The 17,207-nt window shown below is 34.8% G+C and overlaps 1 protein-coding gene across 1 annotated transcript; it reads left to right on the forward strand.

Annotated features, from left to right (window-relative positions):
- The first annotated feature begins 964 nt into the window (after nt 1-964).
- On the forward strand, nt 965-5,613 carry LOC137731751 (UPF0613 protein PB24D3.06c-like). The gene is made up of 9 exons (XM_068470947.1): nt 965-1,317; nt 2,599-2,675; nt 2,897-3,002; nt 3,406-3,498; nt 3,609-3,674; nt 4,101-4,246; nt 4,468-4,576; nt 4,973-5,037; nt 5,284-5,613. The coding sequence occupies exons 1-9, from the start codon at nt 1,099-1,101 to the stop codon at nt 5,429-5,431; spliced, it is 1,029 nt and encodes a 342-aa protein (XP_068327048.1). The 5' UTR covers nt 965-1,098; the 3' UTR covers nt 5,432-5,613.
- The last annotated feature ends 11,594 nt before the right edge of the window (nt 5,614-17,207 follow it).

Genomic DNA, 17,207 nt, shown 5'->3' on the forward strand with positions numbered 1-17,207 from the left:
TCTTCGACAAAAGGAAAGCATGTTACAATTAAGTAGAGAGGTTGGATTCTTATCTCATTCCATTTTAGTGGCTCATAACAAGCTTTCCTCGTAAGATATGCATGGATTATTGTCCATTGATTTTCTTCAAATTCATTTGATCCAACGGTAAAAAATTAAGAGAAGTATGTAATAAGTAAAAATAAGTGTGTAGATAGCATCATCATTTTCAAATCTCAAAATAGTTTTCAAGACCAATTTCGCATCATGAAGCATTAATATGAAAACGTGAGCTTTTAAAATGGAACAAATTTTATTGGGTGTGCCCTAGTCTCACATTTTAGCGTTTTCAATTTTATCTTGTATTGAGCTGTTCTATTTAGGTCTTGCTTATGTTGCTAGAATTTTTTTTATTTTGGGCCACTACATCTTGTAATATTCCATATTAAATTGAAAAGATAATATTTTCTGGCACATTTTTTTCCCGGTTGAATATTTTTAAACAAATAATATTATCTGCACTAAGGGTGAGAGGTAGGCTAAATCTCACAATGGACTAGCAATAATGTGGTTCAAATTCGCTTTTGACGATAATTGAACCTAAAAACTCTCGCATATAAATGAAGAGGAATACCACTATACTGTAGTACTAAGTGGCTTTTTCACAGTTGAATTAATTAGATAAGATTTAATTAAATTTTAACCATATTTTAATATGAAATAATGCGCAGGAGAGCAATCCTCTTGAATGAAATGTCACAATTTTCAAAAACAAAGTACAAAGAACACAAATAACCCATACCACTTGGGCCTTCTTGTTTATCTTCTTAAGCCCATATACATTTTTTTTTTTTCAAAAGAAGGGGGAAAAGGCCCATATTTCACAATACACGCGCTCGCACTCTAGAAGCGCGTGTGTGTCTATAACTTGCCACGTCATCCGCGAGAGTAGTTGGCAGGGACGGAGAGGCCGCCAACCGTGACCATCTCTGATGCAGATTTGCAGACTATTCAATCTCTCTCAGTCTCTCTTGTCAAATCTTCACCTGAAATTTGCATTCAAATACGAAATTAAATTAAAAATAAAAATGTTATTTAATCGGAGCGCCTGATTCTGACATGAATCGCTCACTGTCTGCGTCGTCTTCGTCTTCTTCTTCGTCGTCTTCCTCCGGTTCTTGGTTCTCCGGCGTAGTCCGGGGCCGGTCCGACCGGGCCGGGTCTGTCAAGATGGGAGCAGACTCCATTTCGGGCGGTTCCGGCGACCATTCCGGTCCCGTTGTGCGGAAGAATCAGTTCCGGGGTGTGCTCTTCAAGTACGGCCCCAAACCTATTCAGGTCTGTCAATTTCTTATGCCAATTAATGCTTCTTGTTTCTGGATTTTTCTGCATTGTGTTTGAATTTTGAGTGGCGATTGAGTTGTGAGAGCCCGATCTCTGTTTGGAAGTTGATAATTTGAAATAATTGGGGTAATTGGTGCCATTTCGATGTCAAAAAATGTAAATTTTAACTTTTTGGTGGTCTGAATTATGTTAATGGGGTGTTGGGAAGATTGAAATTTGGTGGATAAAATATTTTTTTGAGCAGTTGTCAATTACTGAGATTGGTATTTCGAAGGAATGGGGTTAATTGGTGCCATTTTGCTGTCGAAAACTGTGCAATTTTTAGCTGTTAGATAGTATGAAATTATGTTAATGGGTGTTGGGAAGATTTGAATTTGGTGGGTAAAGTTTTTGTTGAGCAGTTTCCAATTACTGAGATTGGTAGTTTGAAAGAGTGGGGTAATATGGTGCCATTTTGCTGTCGAAAGATGCAATTGTTAACTGTTAGCTAATCTGAATTATGTTATTGGGATGTTGGGATGTTGGGAAGATTTGAATTTGGTGCATAAAGTTTATGCCAATTACTGAGATTGGGATTTGAGGTGAAATGCTGGAGCTTGGGTGGGAACTTAGAAAGTCAGGATGGATTTTGATAACATGCAAAAGATAGATGTGAAGTAGTTCACTGGCAGCTACTGAGAGAGAACAGCATTTAAAAAATGATAGGATTTTCAAAATCATTTGTTTGGATGCTATTTATCTACAGAAACTAAGAGGAGAAATTACGTGGTTCTGTGGTTTGAAGATTCAGTTGTGTCTTCTCTATCGATTGTACCTGTATCCTTTTAGTTCAATCGAAGCCATTGCTCTCCATAAAAAATGTTGGAAGGTTCAGTGAGCTGCATCAAGAGCACAAGTTTCATGCATATTGGTTTAACTTGGTAACATTTTGCAAGAGTAAACTTGTAAACTAGATTTCTCTTTAAACTTTAAATTGCTCATAGAATTAACTAATTAAGTACTTTGGATTTTGGGGTAAAGTCCACCGTTCAAACAGAAAAAGTTACCATCTTAGTATATAGGCTAGTTCAACCAGTATGGAATTTTTTTTCTTTTCTTTTCCAGTGCATGTATTATATGTCATTCTGTTCTGATAAATCCTCTATTTTCATTGAATATAAATTATAAAGTTCTTGCTGTTTGTTATTGGTGTCAAGTATAGCTTAGTCACAGTTATTGTGCTTGCCTTAGGAGTCTATTTTTTATTATGCTTATACATTAATTTCCTTGATGCAGGTTGCATTTAAAACAGGTGATTATAGACAGCAAGTCATTTTTATTGGTGGACTGACTGATGGTTTTCTGGCAACAGAGTATGTAACATTGCTTGTTAACTTTTCATTTGAAGTGATATTTTGTCTTACATCACCAACGCTTGTTTATGTGACTAGATTTCAGCCTATATATGATTTTCACTCAGAGCAGTTTTCTTCATTCAATAAACGGAAGTTCACTGCACAATGTTGCGAGGTGCTTAAAGAAAATTTTAATAATGTGTCATTCCTTTCATTTCTTTCTTTTATGTGATTTACAGATACTTGGAACCTCTTGCAATTGCTTTGGACAAGGAGAAATGGTCACTTGTTCAACCTCTCTTGTCATCTTCATACAGTGGATATGGCACTTCCAGCTTGAAACAAGTAACTTAACTCAACTAATCCCTTGCTTTTTTATATAGGTTCTTGATTCATGCCTGTTTCCTATGTTTTTAGGTACAATAGGGTAAAACATACCCTTGCAAGTTGCACGACAGTTTTAAGTGTATTGTATCATTATGGTTTTAAGGATCCATGGTGACTTGCCTGGACCTTTTCATCAAGTTTAGCCTGTTTAGGTTATTACATGTTTAAGCTTTCTATTTTTAAGTGGGCTAAGTTGGCCTGGAAAAGTGAACTTTGGTTGTTCAACTTTTTTTCTAAATATTCATATATATATATATATATTATATATACATATTTTTCTCTCTATTTTTAGGGTTTGGGTGCTGAAGTTACAAATATTACTGCTTTTACTTATAAGATATTGTCGCCTTATGTATTGAAGGATGCAATTGAACTTGATCAGCTGATCAGTCACTTTATAAACAAAGAAGATTCCGAGGGTGTGGTACTGCTTGGCCATAGTACTGGCTGTCAGGTTTGTGTTGATTGCATTTAGACTTGAGCTTCTGAAGTTAACGAGAGCACTCATCGTTATCACTTTTTGAGGCATATAATTAGAATTCCATATTTTTGTTCCGACTCTAGGATATTGTACATTATATGCGCACAAATGCTGCATGCTCCCGAGCGGTTCGTGCTGCCATTTTGCAGGTACTACACTTCCCTTAATTTGGTTCTTTTGGTCATGTTGAAATGAAAATTTGAATGCAAATAAGTTCAAACTGCTAGATGTGAAGCACCTCGTTCAGACTTTGTGTTAAAGATATCATCTTGCCATTTGGGTGTTAAGCTGGCTCCCTTGTTACTTGTCACCAAATTATCAGTTATAGATTGTAGTTGATTGGAAATATGTTAAGAGATTTGTACTCACAAGATCGTAGTTTTCATCAAAGAAAAATTTTGTCTAATTCATATTATGTCAACATCGTGTTGAGCCATCTTTTATTTGATGTCTGATGACTCAATGATTGATGTAAAGTCCTTAAATCTTTCTTGCGGCAATATCTTCTATCCTTGTCTGTATGAAGTTATGAACCTATACTTGAATCTATGGTCATAATGCCAATTAAATGTCAGGCCCCAGTCAGTGATCGGGAATACAGAGCAACTCTTCCTGAAACAGCTGCTATGATTGACTTGGCTTCAACCATGATTACTGAAGGACGTGGTTCAGAATTAATGCCAAGTGCAGCTGATCCAGGAGCCCCAATAACCGCCTATCGGTGGGTATACACCCATATTATCATCATCCGTAGTAATAAGATATGAAAGTATTACCAGTTTTGAAATGAGCTTTATTAGAAAGAATAGGCTTCAAAATACATAGAGGCTTGCAATGGGTTGCACCATGACATTAAGATCATCTTGCTGCTCAGCAATCAAATACCATATTGCCTTTCATTAGTGCTATTCGTCTTCGTCTAAAGAAACAAATGCCTCGCAGGTATCACTCCCTTTGTGCATACAACGGGGATGATGACATGTTTAGTTCTGACCTTACTGATGACCAGCTGAGGCTGAGACTCGGGCACATGACTAACACACCCTGCCAGGTAGAGTATCCCTTATTTTATTTTCTTATTTGCAAGGAAGAGTGTTTCTAAAGTAACTTAATTTGATTTGAAGTAAACCTTTAGGCAAGATGTTAACGACTTTAGATAAGAACACAATTAAAGTAATTTCAGAATAATATAATTATATATTTTTGTTAGGAAAGTACTTAATCATAGATTTTTTAGAGGGGACGATAGGAAAAAGGATAAGAAATATAAGAAGACAAAGGTAGAATTGCATTGCTTCAGGATTCCAACATAAAAATGGCAAATGAGCCTCTTGGTTGTTATCTCTAGTGACAAGCATAAGTTTTGTTTACCTTTTATATAAGAACGATGCTACTTTCTGGTTTAGTGTATGGAATACAAATTAAATTACTCATATTTCTTTTGTAGGTTATATTTTCCATGGCTGATGAATATGTGCCAGACTATGTTGACAAGAAAGCACTGGTTCAAAGGTTAAGATATAGAAACTTTTGCTTATTTTACGTGCATTTTTTATATGACATTTTGTGTTGTTAAGAACCTCACGAAAGTAGTACAAACAAATTAATACTCTTGCTGGTTAATAATGCGTTTAAAACAGACTTCTCCTGTGGTGTTTCCGTGTGCATGTGCACACTGTATCTGTCTCTGTCCGTGCGCAAGGGATTAATCTCTGATCCGATTAAATAATTGTACTGCTATTTGTGGATCTCATGCAGATTGTGCAAAGCTTTGGGTGGTGCTGAGAAAGTTGAAATCGAATACGGGAATCACTCCCTGTCCAACAGAGTTGATGAAGCTGTCCATGCCATCATCGATTTTGTTAAAAGAGATGGACCGAAAGGCTGGGATGATCCATGGCATTAGTTGTAGTGCGCTGCTCTGTTTTCCTATTTTCATTTCTAAAGTTCTTTCGTTTATTCTATTCTCGTTGATTTCTTGTCTTCAATTTTCTGAGCTTTTCCAGTTTCTTCTTCTTCTTTTCGATCTTGTTTCACTCACATTGTTGAAATTGCATTGATAGAGAGAACATTACCGTTTTCTGTGAACTTGTCAAGAAAGAAAACATAGAAAATCACATTTTTTTGCACTATTGTCTGGCTTTAGCAGTCTGGAATCAAATTAGGGCTGTCTTCTTGTTTACACACATTTGATCGTTTCTTCCTATGAAAGAATATCGTCATTTACGAGTCGGAGTCATAGGACACTGCTGCTGTTGTGGCTGTTGAAGCAGTGTGAGTCTAGTGTCTACCGTTTATAACATGTCTTTTAGCTGTGGGAGTTTGGTGATTTCTGCCGGCGGCCTTTCTTGTTAATATGTGTTTTTGAGTCTTGACAATGATATTTGAGGTTAAGATTTAGGTTAAGTCACACTGTAGGTCAATCCTAACGAAGTATTGAACTCTTCATCTACGTGAATCGTAACTTGGTACATCTCCCTAACAAGTAGAGTGGAATAACATCTCCCTAACAAGTAGGGTGAACATGTTTTGTTATTGACATATTATTTAGGATGATATCGACGGGTCATTGATAATGATATTAACATCTATTAACAAAGACTAAATATCATGTTATATGGCATAAGTATACCGTGCTAATAAAATAAAGATACGTATAACTTTTGTGTATTATCCTTATTTTACATAACGATTTTGTGCTGTGTAAGTTGTTCGCGAAGAACAACGGACAAAACGAGTGATAAGGTGGAATCGGGTGGTTGGTAGATAGCTGGTGGGGTTGGCACCCACCCATTTGTGTGCTCATAAATTTGGTTTGAAGAAAGGTCAAATTTCACCACTTCTAAACGATTTTGGATTGAAAAAGTTAGGGGTGGAAAAAATTCCCAAAAATCCCGAACCAAACCGAAAAAATTCCGATCCCAAACCAAAAATTTCTCAAACCGAAATTCCCGAAATTTTTGGGATGCTATCCCGAACCTATCCCAAAATTTCGGTATGGGATTCGGGATTGGCTTCTCAATATTTCGGGAATCCCATACCGAACCGAAAATATATAATATTAATTATTATATATATATTATTCTTTTATAATTGATGCTAGTAGTTTTTAATTCATGCTCTGCAACCTGGAATGCCCTACACCTTGCATATTTTTCATGTTTTGTTTGATATTCATGTGGATTTTATTATTGCTGTTGCCATGGCTGATGATTTTAGAAGGCTTGATTCTTTTGTCTCTCAACATATTGCAAAAAGGGTTTAATTAATTCGAATTTTGACTATGATAAAAACAGTCTGGCATGCCAGTGTTCAATTAAATGGTAGTGTGGATGAAATGAAATTCCTAGTTCATGAATGTGTTCTTGAATTATATATTTGAAGAACAATTCATAATTTCATATTTCAATTTGGGATTCCCGATATGTCCCAAAATCCCGAAAATATTTCAGGATTCCCGAAATTTGGGATTCCCGAAAATTTGGTTTGGGATTGGTCTTCAAATTCTCGTACTGAAAAATTTTGGTTTGGGATTCGGGATACTAGTTTCGGTATGGTATCCCATACCGAACCACCCCTAGAAAAAGATCATGGATTCTTGGAATGCCCTAAATTGAATTTGAAAAAAAAATTAAAAGCATACACTTTCACACTGATTCAGCTATCTTCTCTCCTGGAGAAAGAAGTGTTATTTACACGTCTTTTTTTTATTTATCATACATGCTGAGTTAATTTTTGTCATTAGATCATTTTTAATTTATTCAGTCTGATAATCAGATATTAAGATGAATGTAAAATGAAAAGTGTAGATAACATCATTCGAAAGAAACAAAAAAAGAAAAGCCATTCTATCAAAGCTCAACACACTTCAAACATTTTGGCTTTTTGTCCTTTTGCCCTTTTGCCCTTTTGCCCTTTTGCCCTTTTGCCCTTTTGCTCCACCACCGCTGCCCACCACCGCCCCACCCCACTCCCATCATCTTCTTTGACATTTAGGTTTACCACATAGAGTAGGATTTTTTTACCCTCTTTTTTTCCTTCTCCTTCCCTCGCTTTCTATTTCAACGGTCACGATTAAGCCACATTAATAGCTTATATTAATTTTTTATAGAAAGAGTAAGAAAAAATAGAGAATGTAAGAGAAGAGAATGAAAGATGATAAATAGAGGATGGAAGAAATTCCTAGAACTTGCCACATGGCTTGCTCCTTCATTGGCTGGCGCACCATCACTTCACCAGTGCTGCCATTTAACACAATTGCCAACTGTTATCCCAAACCCAAATGTACGCATGAAAGGATTCAGCGGTGGGTGACCGACGACCATTGAATTAAATCCAACCGTCAAATATTTACTAATGCTGAAGGATTGTAAGTACTTAAGAAAAATTGCAAACAATACAAACGCGAAAGGCAACCGCGGCATAAAAGAAAAAAAGGAAAATTGCCAATTGTTAGACCAAATGTTGGGCTTTTTTTTTTTTTTTTTTCAAAAATAGAGAAACATTGATAAAACATTGTTTAAATAGACAGATTACAAAGTATGTAGTCCTAGAAAAGACCGATATTAAAATAAAATAAAAAATTGAATCTGTTTTATGGGGCTTTTCATTTCATTATTTGGCATCCCATTCTTACGAACCTGCTTACCTAAGCCCTCTTTTGGAATAGATTAATTATAATTACAAGGTCACGAGGAAAAGAAAAGACCCCAAACTAAAGGGAACAGATTCAACCCAAAGAAAAACTAAACGATACAAAAATACAACAAAAGCCAACTGAAAAAACGGCCAAACACCAACCAACAGCTTAATCAAAGACAATAACTCATAAACAAATAAAAAGTTTTGGAAACTTTCATGAAAAAAGCTTGGATTAAGTTTATCTTAATAAAAAATCATGCTATAACTTTATTTATTGAAAAAAACTTAGATTTTAATATAAAAAAACTCTTAAATTTTAATAAAAATGACAAACGAAAAAAAAAAACTTAAATTTTAATGAAAAAGATATCATTTTAATATTTTAAAAAAGAAAAAAACTGACGCACGAACCTGCGCGCCCTCACACAAACTGTTTATGAAATTTACTACATTGTTTATAAAACTTAATGGCACTACACTTTTTATGAAACTTACAACAATGTTTATGAAACTTAACGGTACTACACTTTTTATGAAATTTAACGGTACAACATTGTTTATGAAACTTAACGATATTGCATTGTTTATGAAACTTAACGATAGATGCTCGTCCCAAATTTTCAAGTTCTTTCACCAAACTGCAATAAAAAGATTAAAAAAATGATAGAGATCAACGTCCACGTCGTTAAAGTCATGCATGGCTAATAGCTCAATATCATTACTAGAAAAATGGGTGATCAGTCCAACGATGTTGTCAGTGATGTTGCCCCACCCCTACCCCCAACCATCGCAACCCACACCTGATCGACTCCCTCCTAACCATACTGCCTCAGATGTGGTTCTGAATCGAACGGAACCCACTTCAATTTGAAATTCTAATTTTAGAGGAATAAAATATGCTTGAATTATGTCAAAGGGTTATGCAACTGAAGGATTGGTTGGGTGCTCTTTGCATGAGCCTTTAATTAGGTTTTTTTTTTTTTTTGTTTTGTTTTTTTGTTTTCTTTCTCTTGTCCTTATTATTAAATAAAGTTATAGGATGGTTTTTTTTAATTAAAATTCAAATTTTGAAACTTTTTTCATTAGTTTTCCTAAAAGTTTTTTAGCCAAATAGTCTTTGATATTGTCATAACTCTTCATTTTGATCCCTGACTTTGAAAATTAATAGAAGTGGTCCGTGAGTTTGCCCACCGTCAATCATTTTGGTTTTTTCATAAAAAATCTTCGTTAAATAGAAAAGCAAGTGGAATGATTGATTGGACAAAATACCCTCAATTTAATAGAGATTTTTTACAAAATGACTAAAATGATTAACCGTGGACAAGCTTATGGACCCCTTCTATCGAATTTAATATCAGGGAACAAACTAAAGAGTGATGCCAATTTCTGTGACAAAAACACCAAATGCAAATCCAAAACAAATCACAAAAATATAAACTAATTATAAATAAAAACACAACAAAACCAAAAGGGCGAAACAAGTATCAAAAGAAAGCCGCGTAATTAGCAGCTAATTAAACGGACAATGCAAAAGGGATATCATATGAAGATCCCAAAAGATATCGATCTCAGAAGGAAGTTGTTCTTCCGTTGCCCCAAAAGATATCTATCTCAGAAGGAAGCTGTTCTTCCATTATTCATCAAAGAAATACAAGTGAAGTGGTTTAGGGTTTGGACTGCAGAGAGGAGAGGCTGCATTCGAATCCGCCGCTGCATGTCCGGCGATGTTCATCGTCTTCGTCACCGTCAGATCAACCGCACAAGGAGGAAATTGAGTCACATGATCAAGTGAGTTTTCTTATTAATTTCCCACGTAATGCATGCATGTGCTAATTATTGATTAAAATTCACGTAATATGAAATAAATGAATTAAAATTCGTTTTTTCATTATCTTTGTATTCTCTTTACTATTTTGTTGAATATATTTTATTGGGATAGGATTAAATTAAGGATAAATATTTTTACAAATATTTTTACATTCTTTTTAAGCTTTTTGATTACATAACATTCAATGGTTCTTATTTATTCATTAAATGACATTAAATGACATGAATGCTTATGTCGATTTTAACTAATATAAAAGATAAAATAAAACTGAAAAAAAAAACATAAAAAAAAAAAAATATATATATATATATATATATAATGTGTGTGCGCGCGCGTATACAATGTTGAGGGATTGCAAGGTTTCCCAAGTAGAGAATTTTCGAGCAGTACTAGTTGTGGGAATTGACAGAAACCAACAGCCATCCAGAAATCCCTCATCAGGCTTTCTCTTATGGAAGGTGAAGTTTGAATAATTCTCAGGATGCAAAAACATCATGAACCTGACATGTACAACACTGTTTATGAAACTTAACGGTACAACACTGTTTATGAAACTTAACGATACTACACTGTTTATGAAACTTAACGATAGATGCTCGTCCTAGATTTTCAAGTTCTTTCACCAAACTGCAATAAAAAGATTTAAAAAAAAAAATGATAAAGATCAATGTCCACGTCGTTAAAGTCATGCATGGCTAATAGCTCAATACCATTACTAGAAAAATGGGTGATCAATCCAACGATGTTGTCAGTGATGTTGCCCCACCCCTACCCCCAACCATCCCAACCCACACCTGACCAACTCCCTTCCAACCATACCCCCTCAGATGTGGTTCTGAATCGAACGAAACCCACTTCAATTTGAAATTCTAATTTTAGAGGAATAAAATATGCTTGGATTAGGTCAAGGGGTTGTGCAACTGAAGGATTGGTTGGGTGCTCTTTGCATGTGCCTTTAGTTAGGTTTTTTTTTTTTGCTTTTTGTTTTTGGTCTTTTGATTTCTTTCTCTTGTCCTTATTATTAAATAAAGTTATAGGATGGTTCTTTTTTTTATTAAAACTCAAAATTTTGAAGTCATTTTCATTAGTTTTCCTAAAAAAATTTTAGCCAAATAGTCTTTGATATTGTCATAACTCTTTATTTTGATCCCTGACTTTGAAAATTAATATAAGTGGTTCCTAAGTTTGTCTACCGTCAATCATTTTGGATTTAGGGTTTGAACTGCAGAGAGGAGAGGCTGCATTCGAATTAATAGAAGTGGTTTAGGGTTTAGGGTTTGAACTGCACAGAGGAAAGGTTGCATTCGAATTAATAGAAGTGATCCCTGACTTTAAAAATTAATAAAAATGGTTTAGGGTTTGAACTGCAGAGATGAGAGGCTACATTCGAATCCGCCGCTGCATGTCCGGCGATGTTCATCGTCTTCGTCACCGTAAGATCAACCGCACAAGGAGGAAATTGAGCCACATGATCAAGTGAGTTTTCTTATTAATTTCCCACGCAATCCATGCATGTGCTAATTATTGATTAAAATTCACGTAATATGAAATAAATGAATTAAAATTCGCTTTTTCATTATCTTTGTATTATCTTTACTATTTTCTTGAATATATTTTATTGGGATAGGATCAAAGGATAAATATTTTTACAAATACTTTTATACTCTTTTTAAGCCTTTTAATTACATGACATCCAATGGTTCTTATTTATTCATTAAATGACATGGATGCTTATGTCGATTTTAACTAATATTAAAGATAAAATAAAACTGAAAAAAAAAAAACATAAAAATATATATCTGTGTGTGTGCGTATACAATGTTGAGGGATTGCAAGGTTTTCCAAGCAGAGAATTTTCGAGTAGTACTAGTTGTGGGAATTGACAGAAAACTGGCAACCATCCAGGAATCCCTCATCAGGCTTTCTCTTTCTTATGGAAGGTGAAGTTTGAATAATTCTCAGGATGCAAAAACAGCATGAACCTGACATGTACTACAGGCATGGTGGCACTGTGCCGCTCCAATATCTGATGCAAGATTATTTTGAACGTAAAAATCTTATGTTTGAAGTAATTCATTTCACTTTCGATGGAAATAGGATCAAGGAAGATCAAACTCCTAAACAGCGCGAAATTAAAACTAAAATTAGAAAGGGAAGAAACTTTAACTAAAATTGGTTCTACCATCTCCATTTTGATCAAAACTTGGATTCAGACTTTGAACCCTAATAAAAAAAATCATTAACTGATTTTTTTTTTTTTTTCCAGACTTGGTACAACTAGGGTTTCTTCCTTTTTTTTAATTTTAGTTTTAATTTTCTAGATTTTATGTTTTTTTTTCAGTTTTATTTTATCTTTAATATTATTTAAAATCCACATAAGCATCTATGTCATTTAATGAATAAATAAGAACCATTAGATGTTATGTAATCAAAATGCTTAAAAAAATATAAAAGTATTTATAAAAATATTTGTCCTTTCATTGTATCTCATATTTTAGATATATTTATCATTAAAAATTTGTTGATTGCTTTTCAAGGTTGGCTTAGAGATTGCGTTATCACATAACTGTTTATTCTGGTTTGTCAGTATATAATACAATGGCGTTCCAATTAGTTTACAAGTTCAAGTTACGAGAAATACTTTCCTTTTAAGGATTAATTCTGCAATAAATCAATTAAATTAATTTTTAGGGTGCGTTTGTTGTACTAAACTATCTCGGACTGGACTAACTTTGTGGACTAAATTGGACTGGCTTAGATTAGACTAAGCCAAACTAAGTTAGTGAAGCGTTTAATGCAGTGTCAGACTAAAAACATAATAATTAATAAATTAGAATATTATAATATTTAATATATATCTAATAATATTTTATTATGAATTCAAGCTTCTCCTTCTAAAAATTCTGAACACTCTTCAACGGTTCTACCTCTCTCTAGAGAGTACTTTCTTCCTCTTTGGTTTCATCGCCATTATTTCCTTTCCTCCCATCTTTTTTCCTTCAAAATGCGTCAAAGTTCAATTTCATTTTTTTTTTTTTTTTTGCAAAACACTTCAAAACCATTTTCCTGCAAAATCATCCCCAAAGCTACTCTCTGTGAAATCTCGTTCCTGAATTTCATTGTTATAATCTATGTATTTGTATTATTGAGATTTTATATTATTTCTCGAGAATTTATTTTAAATTGTTTGAATTTAGATTTTAACTAAACTAGTTACAAAGTTTGAAGTTTGAAAATTAATTGCTTAAAGAAAGCCGTTTGCGAGTTCGAATTATAACGGTATAGTTACGGACATTTGAAGTTGTCTTACTAAACTATAAATTTTAAATCGATTAAACTTCCACAAGGAAGAAGGCTTATCAATTTAAGCAAAAATAAGAGGACCAATCAAATAAAAAAGTTGGGCCAGGGGCCCGCCCGCCGGGAGGGGGGGTGGGGGTGGGTTCTGGAAAAAAAAAAAATGGGGCTGCTGCTAACCCATTTTGGGGGCGAATTGGACCCGTTAACCCACTAACTTGACCTGCTTGTATCTCCTTCATCCGAGCTCCCTTTTTGGTGATTTTGGTGTTCATGGAAAGCTCTTGACGAGGCCTACATCTCTGTAGGGTTAGATTTCCCATTTTCTTTTCCATCTTTGCAGTTCAAAGCCACAAAGCCCATGAGTTTTCCAACGGTTTTATCATTTTTCCTGTGATTCCGGCAACCCTTTCCTTCGAGTGAGGTATGATACTTCATCTACTCTTCATAATCTTCAAGTTGATATGCTTAATTTGTGCTTTCGTATTCATTTTAGAGTTAGGTGTTTAGAACCCTAGAAATCTGATTTTCTTCGGTGAATTTGGACGGTTTCCAGTTAGAATTTATCATCAGCCTAGTTGTGAAAAGTGTTTCCTTTGTTGAGCTCTAGCTACCATGTAAATTTGAACTCATTTAGTTAATATTGGAAAATTCGGGGTTTCTAAACCCTCCACCTTGACTACCACCGCGTGTGGCGATGTGTGGGACCATCCACGAGTGTTGTCTAGGTACCAAATCCTTCTAGTGACCCTGTGAATCTATGTCTAGCTCGGTTTCCTAAAATTCCATTGTTTGGTGTGGTGATCAAATTAGACTGCCACTTGTTTGGGTGATTGACGATAGTTCGACCGTTGGATTGTCACCAAACCTCAATGCATTATAGAACATTATATTTAGTTAAAATTAGTATTAATGGAAGTTCTGTGAGGCTTTGCGGCTTATCTCGGTGAGTGACTTTAACATATGTAATATGGTTATTACCTTAATTTTCTTATATTGGTATCATCTGTGAATATGACTTGGTTTTATAATGTGATTTCTATTGAAATGTGATTATATATATATATTTAGCCATAGAACTATGTTTATTAAACATGATTTGGCTTGTGTCCTGATGATGATAGTGATATGTGATTTGACATGCATATTTGAAAGGTGGATGATTTGCATAGATGGTATGATATGATGAAATGTGAGTGACTTTAATGCATGTGAATATGAAATGGTTTTATAATTATGTTTCCTATAAATTGTTAATTTTTATATTTAGTCATCGATGTCGTTTTATGAAGTGGGATTTGACATGCATATTGGAAATATGGTTTGTTTTGTATGATTGGCTTGATTTGATGAACGGTGAGGGCTAGTGGTGGACTGTTAACCCATTGGCATGGGGTTTGTTGCTTCAAACCGTGTTTCACCCCTCGTTCCATTATTTCATTTCTTGTTTCGTTGAGCCTTTATAACTTGAGTAACTTGATTCATGTGTTGTTCATTGATTGGTTGTTATGCATTGTGCTCCACAATTCCATTGAGTGATGGTCCGGAATCCCTCCTACTCTACTCCACAATTCCGTTGAGTGATGGTTCGAAATCGTATCTTGGTTTGGGTTTCGTTGAGTGATGGTCCGGAATCCTTCCTACTCCACTCTGCGATTCCGTTGAGTGATGGTTCGAAATCGTATCCTAGTTTGGATTCCGTTGATTGATGGTCTGAAATTCCTCTTACTTGGTGTTTGGTTCCATTGAATGGTCTGAAGCCTGATGTTGATGGATTTCGTTGAGTGATCCGAAATCGCATCATTTGATTTGCGGGTTCCTTGGATTTGTGTTCAGCTTCAGAGTTGTAGGCTTCAGCCGAACTGTGTTGCACTAGCCTTGCATTTTGGTGTATTGTGTTTTATTGATGATGTGAAAGTGGAATTATGTTGATTGTGATTGTGGGCACTATGAGTAGATTTGTTGATCAATATGGCTAGAGAATATGATTGTGCTTCGTTGTTTGTTCTTTGAAATATTGCATGATATGCATTGTAGTAAATTGTTGAGATATAGCGATTTATGTAATGAATATTCGAGTGTAGTGAAATAATGAACTACGAACGGCTTGATCCTTATTTAGGGTATGTAGGTAGTCTAATAAGGATGTTAGATGCAGCCATAAAGTCTACGAAGAAATATTGAGCAGTTGGATCTTAAGTTGTGTTTTGCCATTATCCGGTGACGGGGTATGTTAGAGACATGGGTATTTGGTGACGTCACGTGTCGATCCTGGACGTATGTCAGGATCGGGGCGTGACACTCTCCTCCCTCTCCGTTTCTCCATCTCTTTTTATCTCCAAAGCTACTCTCTCCCCTTCTCTATCCATTTTTATCTGAAATTTTATGGGAAAAATAAAAATTATCTGGGAGATTTCTAGGAAGTTTCGGGACCAAGGAAGAATTTTTCTATTGAGATTGTTATTGTTATTGTCTTGCTTTTTCTTTTCGAATTTTGGTGGCTGGATTTTGAGATTTAGGTTGTGAGTGGGATTGGGTTTCAGATCCGGGCATGGGTGGGCAAACAGAGTTGCCCAGAAGCATGCTTGCAGACTTGCAATGCATACATCGTATGCAGTTCTGGAAATGGGACTAACAATTCCATGGTTTTTAAGGGGTTTCGCTAAGACCGGCTAATCCCATGGTTAGTCGAGGCAAGTGGAGTTTAGTGTCATTAACGTTGGTCCCAATGGGTAACAAACAGGGGACTGGACTAACACTTAGTCCAGTCCAGTCCAATGAGAATTAGCAAGGGCAAACAAATGTGCCCTTAGTGTTTAACAAATTAATATTTCATGAATTAGTGTTTGATCCCTAAACTATTTAGGATTTGGTTGATTTTTCACATGGTTAATATTTGAAGACAAACACACAAATAGGATCATTGTGTAAAAATACATTTTAGAAAACAAAGCTAAGAAAAATAGATTAAGAAAGTTCAAATACAAGTGTTTGCTGGTTATTTAGGCCGGCGTTATGACGTGGAAATCCACCGGGGTTTTTTGCTCCTGCTCAACGATCAATGGTTCAATTTCTCAATGGGTGGTGCTATCTATATCCCTATTTTTACTTTTCACACATTATTTTTAATTTTTTATCTCAAATAAAATGAATTGAAAAAAAATTAACAAACGTGCGTATAAAATAAAAATTAATATGTGAATATTACTATTCTTTCTCGATTTTGGCCTTTTTATTTTTTATATTTTTTTGCATCACAACCACTCGAACATCTACACGTGATTCCAGGTGGCATGATATCCCAAACCACCGTCACCATGCACAATCAATATTTTTATCATTAATCATAATGCATTAATTGACATAAATACCCTTATCTCACACCCGCCAACGCTCCTTCCAGTAGGTCACCCTGTCGGCTGTCGGTGACCCACTGCTCATCAACCGCACCGCCATCTTCATCCAAATCCAAGGGTATTTTCGTCCATAAAAATTGAGACTGACTTGCCCTCCTACTCCTTACCAGTTTCCTACTAATAATTTGGTATGTCATTACAGGTATTTAAAGCTATTATATTTAAGTTTTATAATTATCTGAATATTTTATTTTTAATCTCAGCAGTCACTTCTATATCATTCAATTTTACGTAATACTGTTAAATATTTTAAAAGTGTGCCAATTATCTAACTTTTCAGAAATCAGGGACTATGAAAAGTTTAAATATATGTGTTTTTTGCATAGCTTATAAATTATAAAGCTAATGTTAAGCAGCGTGGATTTGTAGACAAAACCTTTAAACTAAATGATATATTATTAATAAAAATAAACACATTCATCTACAAATTTAGTCCCCTCACATTCCTCAAATTATAAACAGCTACCATTAGAAACAAAATAGAAAGAGGACTCCTCTTT

The sequence above is a fragment of the Pyrus communis genome, chromosome 4, assembly GCF_963583255.1.
Source record: "Pyrus communis chromosome 4, drPyrComm1.1, whole genome shotgun sequence".
NCBI lineage: Eukaryota > Viridiplantae > Streptophyta > Magnoliopsida > Rosales > Rosaceae > Pyrus > Pyrus communis.

What these genes read in the sequence shown, in the direction of transcription:
- LOC137731751 (XM_068470947.1), top strand. Translation starts at nt 1,099, where the DNA reads ATGAATCGCTCACTGTCTGCGTCGTCTTCGTCTTCTTCTTCGTCGTCT. An exon ending in GATGGTTTTCTGGCAACAGA is followed by an intron (nt 2,676 to 2,896) that starts GTATGTAACATT and finishes TGTGATTTACAG; the next exon opens with ATACTTGGAACCTCTTGCAA. An exon ending in GCACTTCCAGCTTGAAACAA is followed by an intron (nt 3,003 to 3,405) that starts GTAACTTAACTC and finishes TATGTATTGAAG; the next exon opens with GATGCAATTGAACTTGATCA.